Source organism: Ostrinia nubilalis, chromosome 5 (assembly GCF_963855985.1).
Source record: "Ostrinia nubilalis chromosome 5, ilOstNubi1.1, whole genome shotgun sequence".
NCBI classification, from domain to species: domain Eukaryota; kingdom Metazoa; phylum Arthropoda; class Insecta; order Lepidoptera; family Crambidae; genus Ostrinia; species Ostrinia nubilalis.
In genome coordinates this window covers 17,875,265-17,896,005 of record NC_087092.1, presented here as the reverse complement: position 1 = coordinate 17,896,005, position 20,741 = coordinate 17,875,265, and the positions used below count along the sequence as shown (strand labels likewise).

At 37.9% G+C, this 20,741-nt stretch overlaps 1 protein-coding gene across 1 annotated transcript; it reads right to left on the bottom strand.

Moving 5' to 3' along the window:
• Positions 1 to 4,981: 4,981 nt before the first annotated feature.
• LOC135072071 (uncharacterized) lies at positions 4,982 to 20,206 on the bottom strand. Its single transcript, XM_063966014.1, has 3 exons — positions 20,142 to 20,206; positions 7,891 to 9,256; positions 4,982 to 7,717 (listed from the first exon to the last, which is right to left on the bottom strand). The coding sequence occupies exons 1-3, from the start codon at positions 20,162 to 20,164 to the stop codon at positions 6,005 to 6,007; spliced, it is 3,102 nt and encodes a 1,033-aa protein (XP_063822084.1). The 5' UTR covers positions 20,165 to 20,206; the 3' UTR covers positions 4,982 to 6,004.
• Positions 20,207 to 20,741: the final 535 nt, after the last annotated feature.

Sequence of the window (20,741 nt, the reverse complement as noted above, 5' to 3'; positions counted from 1 at the left end):
AATACGAGGTGCCAATACGATAGTGACCATAGTTCCGTCAAGGTGCGTATCGCCACCTCCAGCTTGTCTTAACACGTTCGCTTTAAACTCATGACACGATTTATGCAATTTATTTTATGAAATCGATAAAAATAATTATCATAATCGATGGGAATGGCATTCTTCTATGATCCTACAATTCCAATTGCCCTTTCTAAGTCGCTACGATGTGTACGAGGTATCAACTGTGTATTTAGATTTTTCCAAAACTATTATTATTTTTATTTTATAAAACAGAATTTCAAAGACAAATGCCAGTCCCATCGACATCCGAACGCAAACTTACACTACATTCAAATAACATTTTATTCAAACGATGTGTTAGTTGACAAATTAGTTGTTCCGTCCTCGCTGTCTCGTGGACTATAGTCTTACTGTTGTGGATATAGTTGTATCATTTCTGTAGGTATTGCGGAGTTATATGTTTTGCTGTGGAAATCGCGTTGCACGATCTTTTACGTTAGTTTTTAAAAGTGTTATAGGAGCTTATGTTTTTTATAGGCGACAGAATTGTATAGCGCCCTTTTATTTGATGATGTCCCCTAACCATGAGGTTGGTTGTCAACTGTACAGTGTAAGGTCGTGCACGCGAGAGGAGTGCCGAGCCCGAAGCGGCTGCGAGAATCGTCGGCTGGTCACCTTGTTTGCCTTCAGTGAGTTACTGTACCACTGTATTTTGTAGTGATAAACTTTGGTTTTGAAGTCCTAATGAGAGCTATCGTTTTAGCGCTCACCAGTTGGCGCCACTGTCATCATGTAAACGCCAGTGTGTCATCTGGGGGCTTATAGCGAGTCTTCAATTAGGGTTTTCGGGAATGAAAGATCCGCTAGATGGCGGGACGTGGATGTGGGGTCTGACTGCTGTGTGATTGGTGGATTTTGACATATCTGACAATGTCATGTCAAAAATAACCAATCATGCAGCATTTGGACCTCGCGTCCACGTATTGCCATCTGGCGGATTTTTCATTCGCGAAAACCCTCATTGCGATTGCGTAAAAAAATGACAATGTGTGACAGATTGTACAGCGTCCCTAGCGGACACTTTCAAGAACTAAAATCTTCATAGATTTTTTTGACGCGCTCGCTTGACCTTTGATGTAAACTCACACTAAGCCCTCAGATAAGTGTAGAAACGATAGCCCTCATTGTGTCTTGCGTTGATTATTTTTTTGATTTATATGTATAGTATATTGTGGAAATCGGTAATTTAAATTAACTAAAGTAGATAGATTAGTATTGTTGAAGATTGTTTGCCTGCAAATCAGTTATCCTATTATGGATTTTTATTTTATTATAGTGGTGCGTAATTTTTATTATCATAGTGGTCAGCAATCGTGTCTGGCGACCAAGGTGACCAGCTGGTTGACTTGCAGCGACTTAGAGGCGCGGCGGGAGCGGTAGCGCGTAGTATATGTAAACGAAAGACTGGCTAATGTAACGAGTAGAGTACGGTGGCGACGTCTCGCGGCCTCCGCTGCCTTAAGTGACACTTATAAACGGTTATAGTTCCAAAATACTGAACTGTCCTATCCATGACACTGACAGTGGGGCGCCACCGTCAATACCGGATCGCTGGTTCCGATTTTTGCCATGTTGGAAATCATATAGTTGAACGATGGTAGCGCCCCCCCTGTCATTGAGTTTGGTGGGACAGTTCAGCGTAGGTAATCTATATTTTGGCCATTTTCAAAATCGAATCGAAAATACTACATTTAGAATCTTATTCGCTTTGTATAAGTAAAGCAGAGTAAAGACTCGTGCTGTCACAAAATTAATAATATTTGAAAGTCGCGGGCAGTCGGAGGCGGCGCGGCCGTGTCGGGAGGCAGGTATCTAGCTAGTAGAGTGGCGTGTCCCTGTAAATATTCGCTTCTAGTATAAATATAATATAAATGATTACTATCGTTACTGAACTATGTACCTCCTGCGTATCGTTACAGTTCACTTTAGTGTTTGACCGCGTTGCGAACGGTTTAATATTAACTTGCTTTATTTATTCTTTATTTCTATTACGTAACTTTGTTATTATTTTCAGTCATATTCTATTACTTTATTTTAGAATACATAACCAGGCTTTAGTCTTGCGTGTGTCTATGCTCTAGTAAATGTGTAAAACATTATCCTACAACAGATGTAATAAATTTGAATAACGACAAATATACACTATGTACAATAGGTTAACATCGGATTGTGACCTCATTTCTATTAATTTCGATTGAATATTAAATTAATATTATTATTGTCCATACTTTCTAAAATACATTATGTATTAATACCGACCTTAACGTATACTGGTTCGTTATATTTTTATGTTACAACAGCAACCTATCCCTTTGCAAAGATATTAAAAGAAATGAGGGTCCAATTTGTCTCGCGTCAGCTACGCAAGGAACCCTCCGTTCCTTGCGGCTTGACACTATATTACTATTATTTCTCTTTGATATTCCTTTTTGTTTCTACTCTGGACAAAAGATCACTTACCCAAATAAAATGTTACCTTTTGGATTTGCTTTTGCAATGAGCTCGACTTCTTTGTTCCTATGTCTCGTCGAACAAGTTATTATGTATGTACATGTTTTGTCAAGTTTTTATTTTACAATAAAATGGACACATTGACAAGGTGTTAGTTTCGAATTCGTTGTACATAATCAGTGTTCCGGTATTTCTTTTTATTTTATCCAAAGAGGAATGTGTTCATTTTAAAATTGTCATTTTTTGTTTTATGCATTGAGATTGTAACATATTTATTTATTGGATCCAGAAATGCATTTCCGGTCGTGAGCGATCCGCAGAGTATGATTTAGCTGTAATATGTAACTATAACTTATTATGATTATGCTCAAAATGATGTATAACCCATTGCAAGTGATCCGACGATCGAGTGCTGTTTGCATACTATTCTAAAATGAGAATGTCAATAAATTGTATTTTAAAAACGAGCTTGTGTTTTCTTTACTTGCTTCTGAATGTATTGTAACTTCCTACTTTTTTATATTTTTAAACCGGCAGACAGTGGTGACTGAGTTTGTTGCGGCTAGGGTTGCCAGGTCCAAAATCACAAAAGCCGGACTTTGTGCTTCATTTGGCCGGACATTTTACCCTAAAAGCCGGACATGTGACGGGGGGGGGGGGGGGGCAATTAGTTCATGAGTGAGTACTATCATCATCGGTTGCTATCCAACATCCTGATGCGTGCGCTTCATATGATTCTGTGGCTCGACTTTCGCCTGGCGCGGCAACCATATAATAAGCCTAACAAAAGCCGGACAGCGCAATATTTGGCCGGACAAGTCCCTAAAAAGCCAAACATGTCCGGCTAAAGCCGGACGCCTGGCAACCCTAGTTGCGGCGCTTCTTCTCAGCACTTGCCAAATGTTTGTCTCGAAGCGCTGGTAGGGCAAAAAAAGAATGAGACATGTTTAAGCTCCTTAAGAGCATTTGACGATTTGCAGGTACTAATTTAATTAGTCTAAACAGATAATTTTGATTTTGTTGATGGTTGATGTCCGATTCGGGGTGTTTATGACAGGTAAAGACCCAATACAATGAAATGTCCTACCCTAGACATTAACAGGGGGGCGCCACCGTCTATACCGGGTTGCTGGTTCCGATTTTTGCCATGTTGGAAACTTTAAAGTTGAACGATGGTGGCGCCCCTCTATCAATGAGTTTGGTGAGACAGTTCATTGTAGGTCATCTATAGCTAGTAGACTCGATTGCATGATTATTTGAGTAGTTATCAGTAAAAATAGATAAAAGCCCGTCTTCCGAATTGAGATTTTTGGCTTGAGCGTGCACATCTTATAATCAAGTATGAACTTTCATATTAAATTAATCCCTGAGTAGAAGGTGAACGCTGAAGCTGGAAATATCAATTCAGAAAACGGATCCAAGTCTGAAATTTTATTAAAAGATTTATAGTTCCAATATACCTATTGAACTGTCCTATCTATGACATTGACAGCGGGGCGCCACCGTCAATACCGGATCGCTGGTTCCGATTTTTGCCATGTTGGAAACCATATAAATGTAGTTGTAGTACGATGGTAACGCCCCCCTGTCATTGAGTTTGGTGGGACAGTTCAGCGTGGGCCAACTATATTCTCGATTTAATTTATTTTTGTTTTTCCACACACGATAACTTAATCGGATGAAGCGAGAGTCTATCGAGATCAGGTACGAGTTAAAAGTGAGTTAGTGAATAGTGGTACCAACGTCGGAAGCAACTTAAAGAGGGTAGACCGATTTGTGCGCCGATCTACAACTGCCTGCATTTTCTTCATTGGTGATCATGGCGCATTCAACTTTGACGAAAAAACGGAATCTCATCCAAAAAAGGTACAATTTAATCTGCTATTATTTTCAAAGTTAGTGAAATAATTAATTTCATTGTGTTTCTCTACTATTTTTATGAGTGTGAATATTTTTAGGACCAGTTTTGTATTGCCCCTCTGCCCTTGCCGATCTCTCCAACTAACTGAAGTACCTAATTCATACGATAATCAACCTGTTTTTTCAGACAGGTGTTTCTTCAAGCTCGCCATTGTCAATGATCCCTGTCGTCGGATTGATCTACCCGCAACGAAGCGAGGCGCTGGCACCAGCGACGCGACAGGGTGTCGCCGCACGGAATCCGGTCGCCATTGTGGTAAGTTTACTAAATCTTATTAAATATCTAAGTGTCTATACCTGTCTTGCTAATATTATATTATTTGATTGTATTTACTTGGGAATCAATTCGTTTACTTCGTTCCAATTCGCTGACTCCATAAAATAAATAGGTGCAATTCTAACACTTAACGAATCCATTATTGATTTCTAGCAATTTATTAATGGTTAATTTAATCAGTGTGTGAAAAAAGCCAATCAAGCGAATTAATTGATATGATTGGACCAGATACTCGTTGCCATAGTCTCGTAGACAATAAAAATGCAACAATACGTAGGTAATGTACTACTTACGAACATGAAAGTTTATTATCACTTGCTCACAACACGGTCACTAGAATTACAGGTAACAACCTTAACACATAATACCTGTTATCAAATACGACAAGTAATCTAATACATAACTTCAAGCCGCATTCATTTACCAACGTTATGATTCAATATTTTAAATTTTTAAGTACTACTTTAATAAATATAGTACTCGTTAGTGTTACGAACGAGTGCAGTCGCCAACACTGACCAAAAAGATAGAAATACTATTTACAACATTATCTTGGCTTAAATATCTTAGTCAGTGCATCTTTGGCAATGTAATTATACATAATAAATTCAGTCTACACATACTGTCAAAAGCAGGTACCAATGCCTAGTTATTTGTCTGTTACAATTGTTAACGAAACATTGAATGTGACCAACAATGCACAGTAAAAGTAGTTTACAGTACAAGTGAAATCAATTTTTAGCTTACTGCTAGGAGCTTCGTATTTAATAAGCATAGTAATAGACGAAAAATATCAACAGAACGCTGAAGCAATTTAGGTATTCCGTGTTACCTGTGGTATTACTATGATTATCAAGCACTGAAACATCCAAATAAAGGACCTGACTCGTCTGACAATCCAAAGTTTACTCAAGATCTCCAGCTCGTATTAATAATCGAAACTTGCATTTACAGCTCAAAATTAAATGTTTACTCATGCCTCCAAAATCCAACTTAAAAGCCCAATCGCAAGCATCGGTTATTAACAGGCGCCTAAGTAGTAGGTAATTAAACTTAGGTGTAGCCTATATTTAGGTTCCTAATTAAGTTAACTTTAAAAGTATCTAACTAGCACTAATTAGTTTTCATAACTTATAAGGCACACATTAATTGCTACAATACGAAAACTCAACACAACTGGATAATATACCCGGTGAAAAAGTTGTATCCGTCGCTCTCTATCCGGCCACTGAAGTTTTTATGGCAATCTACAGCTACAAAACCTTAATCGTAAGCTAATGGGGCGCGTCGGTTTCATAATCTATAGCTGAAGGGCATCGTGGCGGGCTTTTCGGCCTCTTCCTTCTCCTCCTGTTCAGGCACGTAGTAGTGCAGCTCGTAGGCCGGCGACAGCTCCACCTTCATGTCGCAGCAGGGTCTACCGGGCAAAGGTGCAGGCGCCCCGCCGTATTGTCGCTTCAGGAAGGCAGTCGACGACGCCACCACCCTCCCGTTCTCATCCGCCTTCATGTGCACGACGCTGTTGTTATACAAGATCGGGAAATCCACCTTGAACCGCTCGCTGTTCTGGTTGAAGTTGTCCACGAACCTGCTCAGTATGTCCTTGCGGAAGTTGGGGTCGTAATCATAATCGTCGTCGAGGCGCACCCGCGTCGGATCCCTCTCCTTAGCCGCGGTGACGCCTACGAGCGGAGCCTCCGTGTAGGGCTGCATGAACTCCGCGCTCTTGTCGTAGTCGTCCTTCACGGCCTCGTCGATCAGGTCCTTGAAGTGCCTGATGACATACGACGCTCGGTTGAACGTTTCGTCATTGTTCGCCGGGTATCTATTATTGTGGTCGACTACGCGTGGCGGACTCGTATCGTAAACTGTCTTCGCCAAATTGCCGGGTTTGAATTGACGCATCTTGCCCGGTATTGCGCTGGTCTCCTTGAGGCGTTGCGTGGTCTTATACTCCATGGAGGCGGGCGGCGGCGTGAAGGGGGACACGGGGGAGCTCTTCGGTGGCTCGCTGTACGCGAACATGTTCACTTTTTTCTGGAAATCGCTGTCATAATCGTTTATGTTGACCTTCTGGGGCTCGCTGCGCGGCTTCTCGCGCGGTGGGAAGTACTGCACAGTGGGCCTCCTGTCCGGCAGCATAGTTTTCATCGGTTTGGTAAACATCGTGGGCATCGTGGCAGGAGTTGTGACCTTGTCCTTGCCGAACAGATGCGTAGTAAACTTCTTCAAGTCTATTTTGGATAGGCTGAGGTAATCGGCATCGTACTCGTCGGTGGTGTCATAGTATTCGGCGAATTTATTCATCTTCTTTGGTTTTTTAGTGGTAGTGACTGTCTCCTCCTTGTACATGTACACGCCGGGTGTAATCGTGGGTTGTGTTGCAACTTCTTTTCTTACTGAAGGCGTCGTTGGAAAACTCTTAAAGAAAAGTGGCCCCTCTATGTCCATCACTGGTACAGGAACCGCGTCCTGTTTCGGAGTACTGGAGGTTTCACCCGAGTTTTCTTCGTAGTCACTATAAACCATATCACCGAATTGATTTAACTTCTTCTTTTTAGACTTTCTTACTTCTGCTATTTTTTCAAGCCTCTCTCTCAAATCTGGTACTTCATTTTTATTTTCCTTTTCAGACCAGTTATTCAGCTCAGCCTCTGTTTTGTTCTTCAGTACTTGAGTGAATGGTTTAGATGCGTTTTTAGCTTTAAACACGATACCCAGGTAACTAAGGCTTTCATTTCTCCAGCTGTTGTCATCGGGGTGTCTTATGTAAGGTTTCGACGGCTGCACTTCTATTTTCTTCATGGGTTTGTAGTTCGACCTTGAGGTGTAAAGAGCGTTTTTTCCGAGACTGATTGGTTTAACACTGAGAGAGTCGTCTGCATTGTTTTCGAGAGGCTTTACTTTGTTGATATCTTGTTGTTCTTTGCTGTATCTTTTAGAATTCTCCTCGTGGTCGCTTAGTACGGCTTCTTTCATTAATTCTTCTTTTATTGCATCATCGGCCTGTAAAATAACAAATCAATGTAAGAAACTAGCCATTAAATCAGATGGGTTAATTTTATGCAAAATCTAAGTATAATGCAAAGTTATTGTAAAACTTGAGAACTGTTACTTTAATAAGCTGATAAAGTTGTCTTAAAGTATCTTATGACATAGTAGGTACTGTAATAACTTACCAACTGACTCTGCGATTCTACTATAGTAGAATTCTTTAATTCAGGTCCATCATTATCTTGTGTGTCTATCTCGAACATAGACCCAAGTAGTTCTGTTTCATTTAGTTTAACATCTTCATATTGTTCCGTGGTGGTCGCTTCATCAGTGTCTTGTCTTGCGGACAAATCTAAATAGCCAGCTCTTCTCGAAGCCAGAGAACCACGAAGATTCTGTTCATTTTTGATTTCTGAGCCTAAGGGACGAGTCGAGGGTAACGACTCAGTTCCCGTTTCAGGTATATTATTAAAAACTTGCGATGTGGAAGACCATTTCAAACCTTCTGTTTCTAAGGCGGTGGTCCTCGTATTTGAGTTAAGTCCTTGTGTTGTTGGATAACCGCTTACGGCGTTTTCTAACGTTATTCTTGATGAAACAGATTCGGCTTTCTCCAATTCTTCAGCCTCAGTGGTTACACCCTCAGTTTCTGGAGTCGGGATTATACGTTTTCTTTCAATAGTGGTATATTTCTTCCACGAAGGATCGTTAGTTGGTGAATTAGAAAATGCTCCAACCATGGCTTCTGTCTGTGCTGTAGAATCCGTTGCAGTGGTGTCTTTCTCAACTTCATCCAATTTTGTGGTGTCAGTTTCAAATTTAGTTTGCGGTGTAGTACTTTTTTTAATGATTTGATAAATTATAATTTCTTCTTTTGTTGTGTCCGAGCTGATTGAGTCGTCTTGAGGTTTTGTGACAAGTGTAGTTGTTTCTTCTGTCGGGTTATCTGTCGTTATAAATCCAGTAGTTGTTATGTGTGTGTCGTCTGTACCAGAGCTGTCTGCCTCCGAACATTCAGTACTTGTTGAATAATAATCACTGTCATCATTTGTTACTTGAGTTTGGATTTTTAAACTTTGTGAAGTTGATTCAACTGGAATGGAACTGTTCCTTTTATTTGAGGCATTGGCAATAGACTCTGCTCTGGCTTTAAATGTATCTGCTTTACCAATAGCATGTTGTGTAGTCGTTTCTGTGTTTTTTCGTATCGTTGTGTGATCAGATTGCTTTGTGACGTCATCACTCTCGTTCGGCAGTTTCGGCGTGGTAGTTTGTATCGCAACTCTCTTACCAGCTGAAGCAAACTTATTGTCTGGTCCTAAAATATTAGCCGAGTTTCTGATGGAAGATTTTCTAGTGCCGTATTTAATGTACTCCCTTTCATTGTTCAACTTTGACGATTCGCTTTTCACCTCCAATAAGGCACTTCCTTCTGCTGCGAGATCCAAATCCACGGACTTTAACGTAGTAGTTCTCGCTCTACGGATTGTGAAGGCACTCACCGGTGATTCAGGTATTAGTATGACGATTAACAAGTAAATCGCGAATGACCTGCAACAACAATACAGAATTGTTAGTAAATTGAAAAACATCCAAATAACGGCAATACCGACATCCAATGGGAAAAAAGATAAATAAGAAAACAATAGTCAAGGATCTCAACAACAATAATAAACTGAAATAACCATTAACAAAACTTACTTAAATTCTAAAAACGCATGCATTATTTGAGATCAACGTATAATCTACTGGATAAGCATCATCTCCTACTGCCAGAAAGAAAATGAGACCTCGTGTCACTGGAAACTACTTATAACATATAATAAGTTTCTGGTGTTTTTTACCGGCGCCCTCGTCAGCCGGCGGCGGACAATGGTTGTTATCAAACATCACGCACTGTTGCGGCCCCCTCTGTTATTATATAAGTTTTATCACAGTTCTCGGCTGTTTATTAAACTATGACAGGCGCCATTGTTACATTCTTTCGTCTAATGTTTTTCTTTATTGTCAAAGGTTTATTAATCACGTAGGTATCTATCTTCGATATTATCGACTACAATTAAAAATTTTCTGTAACATTCTAAAAACTTTGTTGTTTTTCCATCTATTACTTTAACTTGAAAGTAACTTACCCTTAAGAACCGATGATATCTAGCAAACAGATTTTGGACCTTTTTTCGCGCTGTTATCAATAACACTCAATAATTAGATTTTCAATAGCCTGTGTTTCGTACCTAAGCATAATCAATCATAAATTATTGGCACATAAACTTTGTCCCTTTGAATTATGTCTAAACACTAATTTATTGACCATAGTGTTAGTGTTGACTTATCATCAGCTATAAGTTTTTCTCATAATTGCAGATTTTTAGTTAGAAAATAATTGCTACGTTGATAATGGCAGGTCGAATTAGGTAGGCACCTGACGATGTCAAATGATGGCATTGGACATACTTGACCTCCGCTAGTTCCGTAATTTGCTTCTAATTTTGCAGCTTATTATTTAATTGCCAGATATTACATGACTACTTTAGCAATCATTATTTATTTGTTTTGAAAGTTCTTCTCTAATTAGAAGTCATTATCATAATTTCTTAATTGGTTTATAAATAAAAGAGATATAAATATCTTCTAATATTAGCACAAGGCACGGGTCTCCTCATAATGAATTAGCTAGAGTAACTTGATTAACAAATACTGTTATAAACAGCGTATTTTATTGGGCAAAGGATACACGCTGCCAAAGCTGATATCATTAAGTACCATGTAATTAGCGGATTGAAAAGTAATTGCGAAGGTTTCAAACTTTATCGAATTCAATCATAACATTTTTTTTATTTCGATATCCTTGTAGTGCAAACTGAAAATCGTCAGAGGAAATGGACCATCGCGTATTTTCAAAACATTTATTGGGTAATATTTGGAAAGGGGGCGTCCATAAATTACGTGAGGCTTTTAGGGGGGGGAGGGGGCAACAAAAACCTCACCAAATCTCACGTGGGGGAGAGGGGGGGTCTCGGGAAATATCACGTATTTTTTTCCACAAGAAATAGAGAAATAGAGTTTGCCAGAAAACTGGGTTAAATCTTAAGTAAAAAAATTGGCCAAGTGCGTGTCATGCCACGCGCAGTGTAGGGTTCCTTAGTTGTCCGTCGTTATCACAATATATTTCAGAAGTAAGCAATTACTTCATCTAAAGTCACTTTTAATATTTTCTTCTAAGGAATTTTTATTAGGTATGAAATTTTATAATACATGAGTAAAACGACTATTACTCTTGAACTAACTGATCTATCTTAACCGCTATAGTTTTTCTTGAAAGTTCATAAAAAGCTATAATCTTGAATTTTTCCAGATTTATCAAGCCAACAGTTTAGTTTTTAGTGGGGGGGAACGCCCTACTCGGACAAAAATTGGCACTTTAAACTTTAACATTTTGCAAACGGATCCCTAAATCGAAAAATGGTCTTAGAAACCCCAAAGCCATTTTAAAAGATCTATCCAACGATACCCACACGATGGGGTAGAAGACGAAAATAAAATCATCCCCACTTTACATGTAGGGGAGCTACCCTAAAAAAAATTTTTTTTTTCAAAATTTTATTCTACCGTTTTGTCGGCGTGATTAATATACATACCTCTACAAAATTACAGCTCCCTAGTGCCAATAGTTTCCAAGCAAAACCTTGGACAGACAGACAGACAGCCAGACATATCGAAACCTTGTCAGGACTAAAAAATGATATTTGTATGATGATAATGTCATTTTATTCTATACAGTCTAAACAAATAAAACTAAAAATGCTTCCGTCTGCATGTGTGAATACTAAATTGCAGAATAAATGACGAAATTACGAAAATTATAAAACAAGTTATTTTTTTATCAAAATCGATTTTGATAGATTATTAGTGATTTTGTAGAAAGGAACAATTAGACTAGGTACTTCTGTAAAAAACAATGTGACCCTAGTACTAACCGCTGTCACTACACGTGTTTTTCTGGATCTATTCGTAATCAGTGGGCTTAGTGCGACTTTACACAATCGGCATACATTAAATGTATGATGAGCGTCCCTAGCAGATACTTTCAAGAACTAAAATCTTAACTTTATAGATATTTTTGATGCACTCGTTAGCAACTACGTTAAAGCACACAAAAAAAAATGATTCTCAGTTATATTACTCCAAAACTATAAAATTTCGGATTTTTTTAAATATCACGTGAGATTCGGGGGTGGGGGAGGGGGTCAGGCAAAATCTCACCAAATCTCACCAAGGGGGGCGGGGGGGTTGAAAAATAGCCAAAATTGTCTCACGTAATTTATGGACGCCCCCAAATTTGTAAAAATATGTGTGGTTAACGACCAATTAACAATTACTCATAGTAAAACCTTCATTATCACTTCTCTGATCGTTTATTTCAAAATTAAACTGACTTTTATTGCTACAAATAACTTGAAAAATATATGTTCGTTAAACCACAGAATAATAATGTACTGTTAAACTGCTAATGGAACATATTCCCTGAGCCCCGATTACGGTAATTTTTAACGTCAACAATCCAGACACGCTTCTCGATTCTGCGATACGATTGGTCGTTCAACAGCGTACGTCAGCTGTTTTGACCAATCGTATTGCAGAATCAGAAACGCGTCTGGATTGTAGACGTTAAAAGTTACCGTAATCGGGGCTCAGGTTTGTTTTATTGAACACATTACGACTTCCCGCCAAAGCGAACACGCAGAGTTCGGTCTTCGCAGAAACCGTGGCGTGTCGGATATCGGTTATTCGGGAAAAGTGGAAACCTACGGTTAATCGAGGATATTAATCTGATTAATTACATCCCCAGCTGGCCAGGTCTCCAATTACAACAGGATGCACTGCATCCTCGTGCTGTAAAACGTTTTGTCCGTTTCGGGTAACAATACCATCTAATATGCAAATAGGTATGTTCGAGTAGTTTTCAATATAATTAGACTTCATTAAATCTACTCGTACCTACTACATTCAGAAGTAGTAACCTTAAACTCAAATAAAAAATATTTTGTTTCTTTTAATTAAAATGAAATAAAGAAAATAAACTTGAATGTTGGCAGCGTAACGAGTGGTAGACACGATGTTTATGAATATTGGTAGGTACTAAATTACAATGTTTTACTGCATCAAACCCTTCACAAAGTTACAATTGAAATCAAATTGCAATCGTGTTTGTTTTATCAATTGCTTTGCTATGATACAATCCGCAATGAAGCGGCCTGGACATTGTTCCACGGGTTACGTAGCTCGCTGTTTGCTTACATAATGGCCGCCTAAAGCATTGTAGAATAGTGTAAAAATAAGACAATACGTGTTTGTTTGCTAGCGCCTCGCGGGGGTCACGGCTTCGATTCCCACCGCCGAATGTTCCTCATGCCAGATATATCAGGCTGGGAGCCGATCATTGTTTGGCGTGAGGGGATCCGGGTCAATGTCTGTTAGATAATAACTGATTACCGGCGTTTTGTAGTTTTTCAATTGCCATAATCGGCTAAAGGTCTTTTTGTGAGGCTAACTGTCGAATTTCATAAACAATGACAAATAAAACGTTGTCTTGAGCGGCATGAGGCAATTAAGTTAATCAACTTAAAAATAAATAAGTACCTACTAAGCAAGACATTTCATAGAGCGAACTCTACATTTTCTTCTGTTAAGATATTTAATTAGTTTCAGGGTTTATTTAATTGAATAAAATAAGCTTTAAGGATTTTCCCGAAAAAAAAATGCTTGTGTGTTGGAATCTGTTGTGTCTGAGATTCCAGGTGAACTCACTTTTCACAAGTCTTTATCTAAGCCTAAGCCATAAGTACTTTGGCCAATAGCAATAGCTAAGGTGACAATCAAGGTCTGAAACCATGACTGTGAGTCTGTGACCTTAGCTGTTGCAGCCCAAATGATAAAGAAGAATACAATAAATTACTCGTAGGTATGTCTTCTTTCATTGTGCTGGCTGCTGACTGGCAAAAAACAATGACGCCTTACGTATCCGCTATAGAAAAATATTTTCCGTGTCGGACAACCTAATTTCTCGGGATTTTCACATACTACTGCGAAGTTTCGAGAATGATCTACTAGAGTGTGGTTTCGAATCAGCGCCTCGTGAAGAAACCAGATGACACGCGCTTGACAATAATTGCGCGCGTTACGTCACATGCGCGACTGCGCGTGCGACTGGCCATCCGAAACATGGAGTTGTTTGCGTATTGATTGGCTAAGCGAAAAGTGGACAGTTCACTCCTCTGATTTTAATTATTGGATTGCTTTTAGTATTGAAATGATATTGTGAAAGGTTTTTTAATTAGCGCGATAAAAACTGATACAAAGAAGAACGGTCATCTGTGACCCAGGCCCGACAGAAACAAGACATACCTCATTTTTTTTGTCATGTCTTAATTAGTTAAATTATATATTTTTTATATTCGAAATCTATGTATAACACCAAAATATTACCCTTTGTTTTTGTTCAGGCGTTATACAAAAACTAATACAAAATGCCTATTTATCACCAAAATATGTATGGTAAATGTATGTACCTAAATGTCTATTACAGCTGCTATGGAATGTATCTAGGTGACCTGGAGATACAGCCGGATTATACAGGGTGGAAAGGAGAAGTTACAAAATCCAAAAATTCAATGTTACCAGCTTCCATAATCTGTATTATTGGTACCATTTGAAAGAGCTCGTGAAGCACTTTCAAAATCAGTAACTAGTTTTTCGATATCTTGTATCTATTGTTTAGAAATAATCGAGTGAGATCACTTATCGTTCCATATGTATAACCACCCTGTATAATCCGGCTGTATCTCCAGGTCACCTAGATACATTCCATAGCAGCTGTAATAGACATTTAGGTACATACATTTACGAATTTTGGTGATAAATAGGCATTTTGTATTAGTTTTTGTATAACGCCTGAACAAAAACAAAGGGTAATATTTTGGTGTTATACATAGATTTCGAATATAAAAAATATATAATTTAACTAATTAAGACATGACAAAAAAACTGATGTATGTCTCGTTTCTGTCGGGTCTGGGTTTTTTTGTATGGGGCGTGACCGTTCTTCTTTCACTGATAGAGTCACAGATTCGTCAAGTTTATCGATAGATTAATTTTATTTTACAACATTAAGGATTTCCTGTTGTCTTATTTTAACTGGTAATATGTACAGTCGCGGAATGAAAAGGTTCGTCACCTTAGTGTCGGTTTTCGCTTGCACTAGGTACTGTAAGAGTCAAACCTGCCAACATAACAGTGCAAGAAACAGTGCTGCTAACATTTAAATAAATATGACGTTTGCTAACGAATAAGGTTTTGCTTGTTTATTTTTCTATCCCATCAGTGCAATGCAATGATGACATTGACCAATTGACAATAGTTTTTTTTATTTATTAGAAATAATAATGGCAGGTTGAATCAACAAGAAGGTATTAGTTTATCAATCATAATAATCTTCTTGACAAGATAAATCGTCAAACAACTTTGATCTGAATAATTTTGAACTTTGCTGACGAACAGTTAAAGATTATTTTCTCTAACTCTAGATTATTCTGTAACATAGTTTCAAAAGGTAATATGTGCTCGCGATTCGTTGAAGGAATCAATTTGAAAACTGACGAACCTTTTCATTCCGTGACTGTACATACAGGTGTCCAGGTACCTGCTGTCTTTCAGTTTTTCTTCTTCTTCTTGTCGTATCGACAACAAACTTAAACAGTGTCAGCCGAAAACTCCGCTACAAAAGTGGCATTGTCAGTAGCATTCATTTAATCTTCCTGCGTGCTGTTGTTTGTGCACGCAGGGCACGACAGTTGCAGTTCAAAGTTCATTACAGATTTTTAATGGAAATGAATCCATTTCAATTACCTAGTCTACTTATTTAAATTAGGCAAGTTGAAACCGGCAGAAAGTTTAACACCCAAATATGAATGATCTGTAAAGGTAACATAATATTTGTCAAGGTTACCATGTCAGACAGAAAGTGGCCCATGAAATCTGACACTAGGATTTTGCCTCTAGTTGTTGCAATATGAACTTTTGTCGAGATTCCGTGGAGGGTAGTTGAACGGGAAGCATGGTCGATCTGTTTTAATGGTTTCAATTTATTATTTATTGGACTTAAGTGTACAAATTTGGTGTTATTTTGTGTTCTAAAGTGCAGTGAAGTGATAAATTATAAAAAACATTGAAATACTTCGAATTTGAGCGCGCATCGAGTGTCGCTTTGGACCCGGTGGCGTCTTGAAACCTGCTTACGGGCATACTTAACTCCACGGAATCCATGGAAAATCAATAGAACTGAAACACCCACGTTCTATTGATAACTATGTCAATTTTCACTCGACATTGGCAGAAATAAACCTCCCAGAGAGGTTTGGTTGCCATTAAAAAAAAAAAAAAAACTTTTGTCAAATGACCAGTGGGTCTAGTCAAAATGCCATCGCAAACCAATGTGAAGTTTTCACTAATGTCAGTCGCCGCGTCACCAGTGATTCGATTCGATCGGAAAATGGCAGCCAAAATGCACATTGAACCACCAACGACGCGGCGATATAAAAGTTCATTCAAAATCGAATAAAAGTTAAAAAATGTCTATGACTTTGCGATTGTTTTTACTTTTTCTAGCTTTTTTTTTTTAAATTAGTTTCTTCCTTCTTTCTGCTCTCTGTTTACGTCTATGCTTCGCTGTCAAACTAGCTGTCAAAACGACATCGCGATACGGATTTGTCAAAACAGCCTTAGGGTGGGTTGCACCATCTTAGTTTAACTTTGACAAACGTCTAAAGTCTGTCAAACTCCATACAAAAAACACCGGTTAACGTCATAGTTACGGTCAAAGTTAGGTGGTGCAACTCACCCTATTGGTTTTCGATATAATCGAAGCTTATCACCGGGGTTTAAGTAATCGCAATGAAAATGGCGGGTGTTGCGATTCGATTCGATTTTGATTGAGTCATAAATGCATGTTGGCTAAGCCTTTGTATGGGAAATTTCAATCCAGTCTTTCGATTATCGATAGGTAGGGCTTTGCGATTCGATTTTTTGCCGTTTGACTAAGCCTTTTTTGTTATCGACCTCTTTTGCGATTTGTTTGTTTGTTTGCGACTGGTTTGCGATGGGTTTGCGATTTTAAAGTGCGTTTTGACTAGACCCACAGGCAGCCAGTTAGGGTAAATGAGACTCAGTTCATGTTCAATGTTCATTCTACTACACATTATCTTTTCTAGGGTAGAGCCCATAATCTCGAGATAAGTATTATGAAAGAGGTGTCAAATAATATCACTTGTTTAGCCTATATCGTCCTCCGAGTAGTAAAATACAATATTATAGTATAATAATATTAATTATTCACTCAATCGCATTCTCTGCGCGCGCGCTGCCCAAGCGTGAAATTCACGCATTTCCAATATTTCCATTTTGTTCTAATTATAAGCATTTCGCAAGTTTGACGCAATCCGGTGGTCGGTGTTATTGATGAGCCCTGGCGTGCCTCTGTTTACAATACAATTCTTTTTCCAATTAGATTAGTGCCGACTTATAAGACAATAATAAATAGGCTGTTTTATTTGTTTTCGAATATGTTGTTAGCCTCAATCAACTTTGACAGGGCATCGCAACTAGCGAGTGCGGTGTAATAGAGCAGCCAGCCGATGCGATTATTATTAGACTCTGAAATTTAAATATCCAACTAAGAATTTGAATTTTCACCAATGGTAGAGCTCCAGAAGAGCAACTTTTTAAGTAAAATATTATTTTGAATTTTACACAAATGTTAATTGAATTTAACAATTTGTAAGTACTTTATGATTTGTGAGAAGCTATAAAAGAATGTTTATTGATAGGAAGACGGAAGACTATCGTAAAGTAAATTGGATTATAATACTCGCAGTAAGCTTGACATTGCAGTTAGCACATGCAATCCATTATCTTGAGGTCTTTGCTTCTGGGGTCGGATCTGAGCCGCGTCTAACATGCATCAATTGAAGCGGATTGTAACAGTAATATAGACAATATTATACTGGAGATAGACAGCTCAATTTAGGAATCTTAGGTAAAAAAGTACATAATAAGATGTCAATCACAATCGAGTGGATGTGCAACCGTCTCTACCTTACATGCAACATCTAGAGCAGTGTCCCGCAATTTTTTCTGTCCAAGGTTCATCTAGGAAATCGGAAAATTTTGGAGGTACCTACATCATAGTTACATGAAAAATACATTATTACATAATAGTTTATCGAGTGGCTAACGAAACAATATTATTATACCTACCTATTAGCTTGTGCGCTCGTGTTTTTAGGCTGTTGGCTTTTTTCTTCGTTGTGTTGTGTATTTAACTTTAAAAGCCAACTTATTTTTCCGAGCGCACTAACTGGCCCATGACCATTGCGGAAGACTGATCTAGAGTTTTAGACGTATTTGAACATTATTACCATTTAAATCAAAAATTGAAAGTAACTAACTAAAGTTAATTAATTAAATTCTATTACGCGACGTGAATGATGAATCGCTAGGAATGTTGGATGCCTAGTGTTTCAGTGGGTAAGTAGTTATGAATTATTAGTAGTAGAGATCTCTGTATTAATATTCTTATTTATTATTACTTTCAATTAACTGTCTATATTTTGCACTGACGCGTATAAAATAACAACCGATTTCCATCTTTAAATAGATTTCTCGATCATTAGGTAATTGGATAAATTTGATTTGTCCTCAATAAATGCGAATAAATAAATATTTTCTTTGAAACCTGAACTGTTTTAATGAAAACGAGCGTTTACGCATGCGTGTGCGCACATGTTGACATAATGAACCGAAAGATGGCGTCTGGACATTTCACGCGAACTAAAACAATCGTGTTGCGGTTTTTATTACTTACTTCTTCGTTCTTGTTTTAATCAAAACAAAAAAAGGGTTGCCTGCTTAGTGCATCTCTAGAATCTCTACATCAAATAAAAATAAGAGACGAAAGAAATGTAGAGAAAATAATTAATTTATTAATGTTACATGTAAGTAATATTAAAAAAAAATAAAAAATACATTTGTATAACTTTCAATCATATTATCTGTCTTCCACATAACTTAATCAAGTGGACTTTAGCGTCTTCTAGAAGCATTTTGAAGGATATTTTATTGTTTAATGAACCTAGTGGTCCCGCCTAGGCAGTTAGATTTTTTCAAGTTGTTTATTTTTTAATTTAGTTTGAGAACCGACTCTAGTCGCTAAGTTAATAACTAGTGTTTTTCTTCAAGTGAATATCAAAAGAAGAAGAGACAGTAAATATTTACATTCGTTATTTTTTTCTGCTAGACAGTTGAACTTGATTTCTTTCAAGGCCACGGAATACCATTTAGGGAATGGTTTTCGACTTTCAGATGAAACTTGATATTTGCTTTTCATTGACTGGACTAATAGGTGAACATCATACAGTCGACATCCTATCAATGTAAATAACAAAAGAAGTATATCAGAAGCACTACTGCGACATCCTTGTCGTGCGTTGCCGCGCTGGCTGCGCGCAGTCGCATCGTAACCGACGGGTCCGACGACTCGGCAATTAACGAGAACCGAAGGAAACTAGAAAACTGTCCGTAAAGAAAAAACGCGATAAATCCGATCAATACGTATGTAATTAAGTGGCACGTTGGACTCGGATTACGAATCATTAGCAACTTTTTGTAACTTTGTACAACTACTTACGTTTAGATAGCTTTACTTAAATTCACCTACCTGGATTACAGCGTAAAATTATTGTAAATATCTGCGATAATATGTCATTGATTTAATTATCGAATACTTAGTTAGTCAGAATTTATGCAACAGAAAATAAACCCAATTTTTCACTGATGAATATAGATGTAAAACCTTTGAATGTTACCTTTGCTCTCCATGATTATTAATTAAAAATATCTAGACACTCAAAACTCATAAAACTCTTTTAATATGCAAGTAGGCTTTTAAAAAGCAATTTTACTTTATTTTCAAATCAACCATGAACTCAAAAATTAATCCAGAGATTTAAAAACTTATTAAAATATTTGTACAGCACCCGGTGGTTTATTTTTATTAATTACCTACTAAATATTTTATTGTAATTCCATAAATTATACACATTCACAATACCAAATCTAGGTAGTTATGTGTAATTAATTTTGTAGTACATACGTAATTACTCGTAATTTAACATTAACCTAAATAATTCGCTACATTTAACATTAAACTAACATGTCAAATTGCAAGGGTTTCAGGTATCAGTTAAAACTAAAAACGGAGCCCTGCCTATAATTTTTTAAAGTTAGTAAATCACACCATAACATTACACAATTTAATCTAAAACCGCACACCACAAAATAGCACCCCATAAACAGCGTTGGGCGCCACTCCTGCGCAACTCACCTGTAAGTGTTGCACGGCGACATCTTGCGGCAGTGTGCGACACTGGCGCGGCCGTTACTCGCGCGCTCCGCGAAGTCACTGACGCGCGCGCACCGAGCTTCCTTCCATTGACCAACCGATTAGAGAACTAAGGACATTTGCTCTTCACCTATTAACTCCAGCACCCTAGTTCCTCAGCCTTGGTTTTCCATTTTCACACACGGTTTAACCGCTAATTCAGTAATTTTGTGACAGTATGATTGCTTGAATTAAGACATAGGTATCCATAATGTATGCATGCACCTTTTTCAGATTCCGCTATGCGCCCGCGCGTAATGATAGTGTAACATCGATCGATATTCAAACGAATGCAGATTGATGCGTGTTCGTGGAGTAACGAGACTTCATAAGACGCATCGGTAACAAACGATATCAATGAAAGGTATAGTTTCTCTGATTGGTGATTTGCGTCATAAGAAGTATTTAATTTATTTCATCCCCAATACGTTCCTATCTACCATCTATCTCTTCACTGCGATTATTGTGGCAGTATTCTGATAAATTGCTTATTTTTAGAATCGAACGAAGATTTCGTGTCTGAGCAAGCACGATCAACTGCTG